General features: G+C 55.3%; 1 protein-coding gene across 2 annotated transcripts in view; it reads left to right on the forward strand.

The window, feature by feature from the left end:
- SPRTN (SprT-like N-terminal domain) overlaps positions 1-6,583 on the forward strand; it is a 7,351-nt gene extending 768 nt beyond the window's left edge. Inside the window, exons 2-5 of one of the 2 annotated variants that reach the window (XM_006920723.3) lie at positions 716-815; positions 1,476-1,604; positions 3,452-3,697; positions 4,405-6,583. In XM_006920723.3, coding sequence (XP_006920785.1) covers positions 716-815; positions 1,476-1,604; positions 3,452-3,697; positions 4,405-5,178 — 1,249 coding nt within the window. In that variant the 3' untranslated portion in view covers positions 5,179-6,583. Of the gene's footprint in view, positions 1-715; positions 816-1,475; positions 1,605-3,451; positions 3,714-4,404 lie in introns of both variants that reach the window. The other variant, XM_006920722.3, reaches the window with a different exon arrangement.
- The last annotated feature ends 4,130 nt before the right edge of the window (positions 6,584-10,713 follow it).

The raw sequence follows: 10,713 nt of genomic DNA on the forward strand, positions 1-10,713 counted from the left end.
AGACGCGCGCGCCCCCCGCCGCGGTTCGATTCCTAACGGACACCGTGAGAGAGGACGTTTTTTCGAATGTCGCGCCGCTCGAAAATAAGAGCGCGTTTCCGATTTGTCTCATGGTCGTGCGTTAGGGCCCAGGGGCGGGAAGCCAGCCGCCCGTTCACCCCCAATGCGCGCGTTAGGGCACCTGCGCTCCGCGGGGAGCCCGCGGTTAGTGGGCAGGGGCGGCCGTCCCCACTGGCCCGGACCCCAGGGTCCTCCAGGGACGCCCCTAAGTGTGAGAAACAAGTGGGAGAAGTTCCGATTGGAAATCGTCCTCTTCTGTCCGCGGACGGAGTTTTTAACGAGGTCAGGGGGCCGTCGTGTGCCACGCTGCTCATTTTGTTACTGAACGAGCCCAAATAAGACAGGTTAAGGTGTGATATGAAACTGTGCAGCACAGGTCTGCGTCGTAGAGGCTGTTACCGCCACAACGTGGGACAGCGCTCGAGAGGGCGCCGGGCCAGCAGCGGAGGTTCTTTCCTCTGAGCTGTTGCAGCCTGGCCAGGGCGGTGGCAGTGCCCCTGCCCACATCGCCCCCTGCCTGGGTGAAGCCAGTCTGCCCTGACAGGGAGGGTGCGTGCGCTTTGGGGAAAGCCATCTGCCCCCAAGCGTTGGCTGTGTCATCCCCGTTTGCCTTTGGTCTGTGTTCACTAATAATCTCGTGGTGGTGGCTTTTCAGGTGTGCTGGGGTGTGCAGCTATGAAGGGAGGGGCGGAATGTGTTCCATCCGGCTCAGTGAACCCCTCTTAAAGCTGAGACCAAGAAAGGATCTCGTAGAGGTAAGCGCTGCAGGTAAAGACACGAATGACATGCTAGATTAAGAGACAGCGTCAGATGAAGACACATGTATGTTACATGTACAGGGACGGAGGAAAGCATCTCATCTAAACACTTAAAGTTGTGGCTACCTTAGTATCAGACTAAAGATCTTAAGACGTTTCATTAGAGAGAAAAGGGCACATTATAATAACAAGCTAATCTGTTAAATAAAGATATCCTAACAACCTAAATAATTATGACCCTAAAAGTCATAACTTTGAACTACGTGAGGCACAAATTAGCAGTCAGAAAAGTAAATAATCCACAGTTGTAGCTTCAGTTAACAACTCTCTTGATAACTCAGCGAATACGCAGAAAATAGTAAACATAGAACCAAAAATTGAATATGATTAACCAAATCAACCCTAACGAAGATGCCCAACTGGACAGGAGCAGCTTAGTGAATATGTTGCGTAAACACATGGACTACCTTAATTGCAATGAACGGGGTTCAGAAGAGCAGACCGTTAAACCTATGGCCCATTCTAGAAAGATGGTTCATGACTTTGTCAGCTGAGAGGAATCTGTGAGCCAGAGAGGATTATCCCAGGTAGAGTAAGGAAATGCATTTTTATTTAAAAAGCACTGTAACAGATTAATGTGATTGTTTTGTGTTTCAGACCCTGTTGCACGAAATGATACACGCCTATCTGTTTGTCACTAACAACGACAAGGACCGGGAAGGGCACGGCCCCGAGTTCTGCAAGCACATGCACCGCATCAACCGCCTGACCGGGGCCAACATAACGGTGTGTGAGCTGCGCCTGCACCCTGTGCTGCTTATTCCTCCAGGGTCCCCCGGGACGGGACTGGGTAGAAATGACTTCTGTCTTTGAGGGTCCCCAGTGAGCTAGAGGCCTAGGGACACGGCGGCTGGCCTGGCCAGAGTAGAGTGGCCACGGGCCCGTGCCCCAAGGCCTCTGCCCGCTCCCAGGAGACTTCAGGCCTGCCACCCGTCCTGGGCTGCCACAGCTGCCCCAGGACCTGCCTCCTCTTGTGGTCTCCTCTAAACTGAACAGGACATTAACCCCACAGACTAAGCGCTTGGTACTTTGGTTTTTCCCCGCCTTCAAAAGGCGGTGGATGCCAGCGTGATGGACAACGGAACGTGCTTACCCTCTGCGTTTCTAGCTGTCAGCGTTACTTTTCTAGAGCTTGTCGAGTTACTTCAAGCTCTGGAAAGTGGTTTGCATTAGGAAACAGTCACATAAAATGCAGACTGGCAAACGAACTGCGGAGTTGCCAGCACATGAGACTTAGTTTCTTTCTTAGAATTTGCACTTCCGGCCAGGTCCTGGGTCGTCCCTGCTTTTGGGGACGGCTCTCTTCCGCGAATGTCTGTGTTTGTCTAGGAGGGGGGCTGGTCCAGCGCACACCTCTCACTCTTTCAGGTCACGTCCTGTTATCGTGAACTCTACCGGGCATCCCGTTCACGGTGCCGCCCCGTTTTATTTGTGACTCTGTTGTTAAAAAGTGACATCCCAGGCTGTAGGGGTTACGGGAGCTGGAAGCAAAACAGACCCAATTCCTGGACTTTCTGGCCAGTGAATTAGTGAGCAGAGTCCTCAATGGAAGGGGGAGGCGGGGTCTTCTACGCCTCTTTGCCCCCAGACGTTTGTCCTGTCTCCTGCAGTTGCTGCAGGGGGCACTGTCTGCAGGCCTGCCAAGTCAGACATTTAGCCTGTGGTGGAGAGAGACTGAGTGTAAAACTAGCCGGAGAGGTGTAGAAAGCTTAGCATTCTTTCCCACAAGGAGAACTTTTAAAAAAACGTCTTTGGTAAAACAAAGCGAAACAAAAACCTCGTGCTGTTTGTCTGATACCAGTAGTAATGTCCCATTGAGGTGACAGTAGAAAAGGCACTCAGCCACTTGGGAGAATCAGTTTGTAATGGCGCCCTGCCATCTCAGTGCCACCAAGAGGGGAGGGCTCACCGTCCTCTCAGACAGGACTCCTGTGTCTTCTGCTTCGGGTCTTGGGACAGGTCACTGAGAGGGCGAAGCAACAGGATCCTGTCGAAGGAGTGAAAAGCACATTTATTTGACTTGATGCGTGAAGGTTTCCACACAGCACGGGCTTGGCACCTCTGTGCCAAGTCCACACATGCCCCTCGGGGCACAAAGCTGACAGTGTTTGCATTCAGGAGACCGTTTCACCGATAGACATAACACGATGCCCCGTAAGGATCACTGCAGGGACGCGGGGCTGGCCGGATGCTCTCGTGGTTTGGGTCCAGCGTCTAAGGCGACAGTCCGCAGAGCTCAGTGGTGTGACTGACAGGGAGGAAGTCGTCTTTCCTGTGGCATTACGTAAAATCTCGTTTCTGTCCTGAGTTTGACCGTTTTAAAATTTGTTCTCTAAAACTTTCAGCACGTAGAGAGGCTTTTTTATTTTTTGTCTTCTCTCACATCTGTCTTTTTTTGTACAGCTTCTGAGGTCTTACGTTAGCTGCTTTTTGCCATTAAAATGACCTTTCGAACAGAAGCTAAACACAGTTGTCTTTCCCGACATGAAATTTCCGAAACTGGGAAGGTGGCGGCGAACACAGCGGCCGCCGGCGCGTTTGCGGGCGCTGACGCGGCCGCCCTCTCTGCGCAGGTGCACCACGCATTCCACGACGAGGTGGACGAGTACCGGAGACACTGGTGGCGCTGCGACGGGCCCTGCCAGCTGCGGAAGCCCTTCTACGGCTACGTCAAGCGTGCCACCAACAGGGCGCCGTCCGCGCACGACCACTGGTGGGCCGAGCACCAGAAGTCCTGTGGCGGCACCTACGTCAAGGTCAAGGAGCCCGAGAGCTACTCCCAGAAGCGCAAGGGGAAGGCGGGCGCGGGCGGGCGGCCCGCGGCGGGCGGCAAAGGTGAGTGGCGAGGCCCGGGGGCGCCCCCGTGCCTGGGGCGGCGGCTGACAAACAGGCCCCGCTCTGCCGGCGGGGGGACAGTGGAAGTCCCCTGCCCCCGTGTGACTCGGTCATGAGGAAACAGGAGGCAGAAAGGTGGTCGGAGCAGGAGCCGCAGCTGGGAGAACAATGCCCGGAACGGCCGTCCTCCCGACGCCCCTTCCTGCCGGCCCCGTCCAGGTGGCCCGCTGGCCGTGCGCCTCTCCACTGGGAGGAGGACGGGGAAGGGTGCGACACACGTGCGCCAGCTCCGCCTCTCACTCTCCCCTTCCGGGCAGGTTCGGGGGTCGTCGTGCCTGGAGAAGAGGCCCCAGGTTGCTGCAGTCACTGCTGCCTCTAGGACGCCGTGACGCGCCCCAGGGACACATGCTGTGTCCCCAGTCTGAGCTGTTCACTTGCGGAGCTCGGGACACCTGACGTGGAGAGTGTCTTGGGGGGGCCAGAGCGCCCCCAGGGAGGGACGTGGGGGCCGGGAGGTTTCCGGGCGAAGGGCCTCATCCTGCGCGAGGCGCCACAGCCCTGCCCGAGGCGGCCTCGCCCTAGGAGCCACCTGAGGACGAAATGGTATTTTTCCATTTGGAGGAACTGTCCTTTGGGATGGGGGTGTCCTGGGGCCCGTCGCTGCGTTCATTGGTCCCTGTGTCGAGGGAAGGTCTCGTCTGCCTGTCTTGCAGATAAAGCCAGCAGAGGCGAGACGCAGCCGCTAGTCCCGTTCAGTGGGAATGGCTACGTCCTGGGAGCGACGGGCCAGGCCGTCCCGCCCGGGGAGGTGGCCACGCCACGTGCTACTCGGAAGGCACAAGATTCCTCACGTCACGACCGTTCGGCAAACACCGCGAGACCCGGTTCTAAAACCGAGGCGAAATTCGTCCAGAATGGTTCAAGTAAGAAAACTGTAGTCCCCCCTGTTCTTAGTAGCGGTCACCAAAGTGTTTTAAGCAACTACTTCCCCCGAGCGTCGTCGGCTCCCAGCGCGAAGGCCCTGCGGGGCGCGGACGGGCCTCCTGCGGCAAGCGTGGCCCTGGGCGACGGCGGCAAGCACCCCGCCCCCTCTGGGTCTCAGAGAAGGGCTTCGGCGTCCAAGGTCGCCCCGAGAAATTCCACGAGAGCAGCAGCGTCGGCCTCCGTGGCGGCCCCCCAGGACGCGAGCCGGCCCGAGAGTGAGGTCCCAGGCAAACGGCCCCGGCTGGAGGGTGAGGCCGTTGGTGCCAGCGGCTTCGTCAGGGAGCGCGCGCAGAGCGATGGTGACCCAGCCAGTGCGTCCCCTGCCGCCCCGGCCCAGGGCTTCAGCGGCCAGCCCGGCCAGAGCGAAGTGGTCCGCTGCCCGGTGTGCCGGGGCCAAGTTCTGGCGTCTCAGATCAACGAGCACTTGGACCGGTGCCTCGAAGGCGAGAGCACCTCACTCAGAAGGAGGAAAAACCTCTGAGGAAGAGGATGGGCCTCGCATCCCGCCGCCGCTACCTCACCGCGACCGCCGTGCCGGCCCCTCAGGGAGCTCTGCCTCGTGCAGATTCGTAGGTTACGACCTGCTTCACGTGGCCAGCACGGAATGTTCTCGTTGACACGTGCGCACGTGAGATTGTGATCAGGGCTGTGAGGGCGCCCCGTCTGTGTCCACTCAACTTCCTCTTCTGGAGCCCGCAGTTCTGAATGTTCTCACACGTGTAGCTTTTATTAGACACTTTGTTCTTTCTTGCTCTTAAAGGTATTTGAATCTGTTAACCTACGTCTACGTCCCTCAGAGTATTTAACGAGTAATTAAATATATGGTTAAATTGAATATTTATTAATGCTGAAACTCGTTCCCAGTGCTGTTAGTATTTAGCGTCAGGCATACTGACCACAATGAAAACCTAGAGTATGAAGTATGTTAGTTGTTTTACTCAAAATACTTTTCTAAATCTTTAAACTTTTTTTCTCAAAATCTTAACAGGAAATGAGTTTTATGCATTTTAAAGAATTTTATGTCTGTTTCACCTTGGTGGCAGATTTTAGGTTAAAATAGATAAAGAGTATAGTAAAACAGATTTATTTTTGAATATTACTAGTAACAAACAGCCACTATAATTCTGTGAGCCAGAGTTATTGTCTCAGACTTTAACACAGCGAGTGGCTAAAACTCGGTGCTGAGTAACTGGTATATACGACAGCAAAGCTGCGTACTGTTCCGCAGTGGAACGTTATCTAGAAACAGCATCACGAACCTTAAGCCAAAGCTGAAACCATTACGACAGGGAATACCACTTGTGCATTTAAAAATAAAAAGTCGTGTCGCGACGGGGGCACGGATTCTCCCCTGCTGTCTCAGGGCCGCCTCAGGGTGCCGCACGCTCCCAAGACCGCAGGCCCCGCCGTCTTTCTCCTCAGCTTCGTGCCACGTGGCTTGTATGCGCATGAGGCGCAGGGTCCTAGGCGTGCGGCCGGTGGCCTCGCACCGTGCTTGGCTGCCGTCACTAGAGGGCGTCCTCGTGGCTGCGTCTTCCCAGCCGACTCCCGCAGCCCGAGGGCAGCCGCCATCGTCACCTCTGCCGCGCAGGCCAGCGCTAGCTGCCTCGTTCTTGAACTCACGGTGCGGTATCTTTGTTGCTACATGTGGCGGATTCTGTAGCGTTTGTGTGACTATGCCAAAGTTTACATGTCCATTTTAATATTAACAGGCGTCATTTCCAGTTGGGGCTGGCTGTTATGAACAGTGCCACTAAGAATGTCACTGTCATCTCGTGGCGGGCGCTCAGGGTCCGATTGCTGGGTCACGGGGTATGTTCACGGTTAGCGTTGGTGAATTCCGCAGTTGACGCTCCTTCGAGCAGCGGATGAGAGTTCTAGTCGTTCACCTGTTAACACTGTTCTCAGCCCTGTCTTTTTAGCCTGTCTGGTAGACTGTTTACAGTTTTGCTATTTCTTAAGTATGAAGTTGAAAAGTAATATTTAATAAATATAAATGATTTAAAATGTGTGTATTGTGTTATAACGTGTGTAGTTATACTTTCATAGAAAATCTTTACTCTAATTCAGTCCCATAAGTTATGTGCAGTTGAACATTTTTTGAGCCCACCTGGTACAAGGTTCTAGGGCTCTGAAGTAAGACACGTCCTCAGGAGCGTTACGGCCTGGTTGGGGGGAGCGGGGGGAGAGACAAAACCAGATGCATTTCCACACGGTAAATGCTGTGACAGGCTTCGGCTGACGCTGCGGGAACTAAGGGACAGCACAGCCGAGGGCCTCAGGTATGTTTCCTGGGGAAGGGGACATCTGAGCTGCTCTGGGACGAGTCAGGTCAGCCTGGTGAGAAGGTGGGAAGGGCCTTGCGACCAGGAGAAGCACAGAAGAGGCGTGGACAGGCAACCCCCTGGGAGGACAGCTGGCCAGAGAGGGTAGACGGGACAGAGCTAGCCACGCAGAACGTCAAGGGCAGAGCCTCATCTTTATGTCCAGTTAGTGTGGCCCCTGACGACACTGTCGATCCAGCTGGGCCTGGTGCCCTGGGGAATGGATGGGTTTGCCAGCCCGTCCGGAACATCTGAGAAGTGTTTTCGTGGGTTCGCGGGGGGCACCATGGATGCGAGGAGGGTGACAGGACCTGCTGGGAAAGGAGGTGTCACATCGAAAGAGTCTGTCGGGTAAGTGATGACGGAAATGTTAGCCGCCAAGGAAACGGAAGCTAAACTGGGAATTTAAACCCTCACTTCAACCCGTGTTAAAAACTGGAGAAAATTTGCGCCCTAAGAAATCTGTTTCTTCCAAATCTGAGTCATTCACTATCTCATATCAAATAAGTTTTCCGTTCTAAGTTTCTCCCTTTGAAAGCAAACTTCCTACCCTAATGGCAGCTGGTGATTCTGGGTCAACCTATAAGCTGCTATCACCCTTCATTTGGGGAGTGGACTTTACGTTATAAAGTCCAAGTATAACTACGTTATCTCGGAAAACTATAGCAAGTTTTTCTTGCTTTTGTAGAAATATAAATGTGTGTCCTAACTAGAAAGTCTACGGTGGGAGATAAAATAGGACAAAAAACTTATGTCCCACTGTCCCAAAGCTCTGACTTTTTTGCAAAGCCGATAGGATCTTCAAGTAAATGAGAACGTGAGAAGCAGCTGCTGAGGCCTCCAGCGGGGCTGCTGCCGGCTGGACCTGGGCGCGGCCCACGCGGACGGGAGCATCTCGCCAACGCCCAGCTGTTCCCAGTTCTCTATCGACGGGCGAGTTTCCCGTTGTCTCCGTGTTTGTCCTTGAGGCTGTTGCTGCCTTTTTAGCAATTTGTAGTTGCTGTTGACTAGCAGTGTGTCCACCAAGCCAAATACACGATTATTCCAGATTTAACCGCCCGGGGAGCCGAAATTAACAACAGGCTGCAGCGTGGAGATGAGCTCAGGCTTTCACTATTTCTGACATCCCACCAGGGTGTCCGAAGCCCTTGACACATGTCCTCTGAAATGACCAGGAAGGCCCGATCTTGCGGGGCTCTGGACCCACATCCTCATCAGTTTCCCACGCTGTGCCCTGCCATGCAGGAAGGTGCCCCTGTCCCTCTGTGCTGGCGCTAAAGCTGCCCGTAAGCTGTGCCGTCGCTTAATGGGCACCAGGTGGCGCTCTTGGTCAGGTAAATGTCTCTGAAAACTCGCTGGCAAAGGGCGAGGGCCACTTGCCAACAACTGCCAGGGGAGCTGCCGTGCAGGTTCAGACGGGAGCAGGGTCTACGGCCAGGTCCTGGGAGGGGGGACGCCGGGCTGAGAGCACGTGCTTCGGACAAACGGCCTGACCTCGGGGCACCCTCACCTCCACTTGTTTTTATTGACCTTCCACTCTGAACACCGAGGCGACACCAGGCTCAGGCAGGAAAGAAGCCAGCGCCCACACCGAGCTCCTCCCGCGTGGCCACCTGGGCCCGGTGCTGGTGGCAGGCGCTGCGGCCTCCTCGGGCCCACGGGACGTCCCCCACCCCACGCCTGGGTCCCACAGAACCAGGGCAGCCTCTAGGATTTTGCCAGTCGGTGGGGACGCGGCTAGGCGCTTCTCCAGAGCCACTGTCACATGCTTTTGCAGAAACACCACGACAAACGCTGACCCTTCTCCAGGCTCCTGAAGGCTCCGAGCCTGTGTGTTGTCAAGCACGGCCACCCCCGGGACACAAACCATCCAGGTCTGACGCGTTTCATGCAAACTAAACACAGCTGACCCTCGAACATGGCTTTGAACTTACACGTGGGTTTTTCTCAATAGGTACTGTAACTTTTCCTTATTCTCTTAACCAGATTTTCTTTTCTCTAGCTTACTTTATTGTAGGAATACACTCTATAACCCATACAACATACGAAATACGTATTAACTTTCTGTCATTGGTGAGACTTCCACTCAAAAGGCTAGTAGTAGTTTTCGGGGAGTCAAAAGTTACCATCATTTTTGATTGCGCGGGGGGGTCGGTGCCCTAAGCCCCCTGCTGTTCAACGGCCAGCAGTGTGTGAAATCTGCATCTACGTCAAAGAAATCACATCGAAGAATTGTTGTTTTACAGAAGATCCCTCACAGGGAGGGCTCTCTGTATCCGTACACACCTAAAGCAGCAGGGAAATATAAATACAATCAGCGTGCACACACACACGTAAATGGTTCCCAAGAACTCACTCACACAGATGCACTTACTCGTTCAGCTGCTCAAACAGCCGCCTCCACAGGGTCCGCGGACGGCTCCGGCTCCGGCTCCGGACGTGACGTCTGCGGTCGCCGTGTCGCTGTCGGTCGGTCATCGTCCTCGTTGCTGTGTGCCTTCATTTTGGGAGCACGCGTGTGTCTGTTTTGAACGCTTAGTGGCCCGTCGTGATCACGCTTTCCCTGTGGCTTCTCAGCTCCCCAGACCCCCGCCTCACTGTCCCGGGGACCCCTCACCCTCCACACTGGTCCGGCTCTGGATCCCATGCTTCCTCCTCTGGCGAAGCGTGTCCTTCGGCGCATCCTGGGAACGGGCATGTCGCTGGGAAGTGTCACGAGGCCAGTGTCCTCACCCTTCGTTGGTGACGTGCCTGAGCTTAGAATTCTAGTTCGGAGGTGATTTCCCTTCGGATTTTGACGGCATCGGCTCCCTGGCTCCCAGACTGGACGCTCAAAAAGCCGAAGCCATTCCCGTGCCTAGTTCCAGATGTGGAAGCTGCTTTTCCTCTTGAAGCTCCCAGGGTTATTGGTCCCCAGGGCTCGGGGGGTGCACGGCGTGCTTTAGTGTGTGCCTGGCTGTAAGTTCGTGCCCTGCGTGTGGGGACATCGTAATGACATTCATCGCTTCTGCCCTCTGTGCCCCGCTCCCTAGAAACCCCTTACCTGTCTTGGCAGTTCTCGCTTGCGGGTTCATGTTTAAGGGGAGGTAGTTGGGCTTCCGGTTTGCCAGTAAATATTGGCAGCTGCCTCAACCCGAATCTCTCTCATCGTCTCCCCAACGCCATACAGACCAGGTGTGGGTACCTGTCACGCGTACCCGCAGCGTCACCGTAAACGCATCCGGAAGAGACCGAGTGTGCGAGGGCAGAGTGGGGCGGGAGCTTGGGAAGGGACTCGGGTAGCGGGGCCGCCCGCAGCGGTGCACGGGGACGCAGCGGCCCCGCGAGGGGAGGACGCGATGGACCTGACCCCAGTGAGCCGGGCCTTGGCCCCCCAACATCAAGAGGAGGGCGCCGGAGGGCTCACGAGCTCGGCGGGGGCCCTTCATGGGGAGGGGAAGATGACTCTTCGAGGCTTGATGGTCAGGGGAAAGAAGCAGGGGTCTTAAAGGGAAAAACCTACCGACTCGGAGGAGACCCCAGCCCCTCCCACCTCCTCTCCGAGATGCACCGCGTTTCACTGTCCCGACCGAAGACGACACTCGAGTCAGAAACCCAGAAGCCACACAAGCCTCGTCCCTGCCTGCTTAGGACCCACTGTGCAAGTCAATGCTACCTTCTGAGTGAGCAGAAAAAGGAAGACAATGTCTGCG

Source organism: Pteropus alecto, unplaced genomic scaffold (genome assembly GCF_000325575.1).
Source record: "Pteropus alecto unplaced genomic scaffold, ASM32557v1 scaffold189, whole genome shotgun sequence".
Taxonomy (NCBI): domain Eukaryota; kingdom Metazoa; phylum Chordata; class Mammalia; order Chiroptera; family Pteropodidae; genus Pteropus; species Pteropus alecto.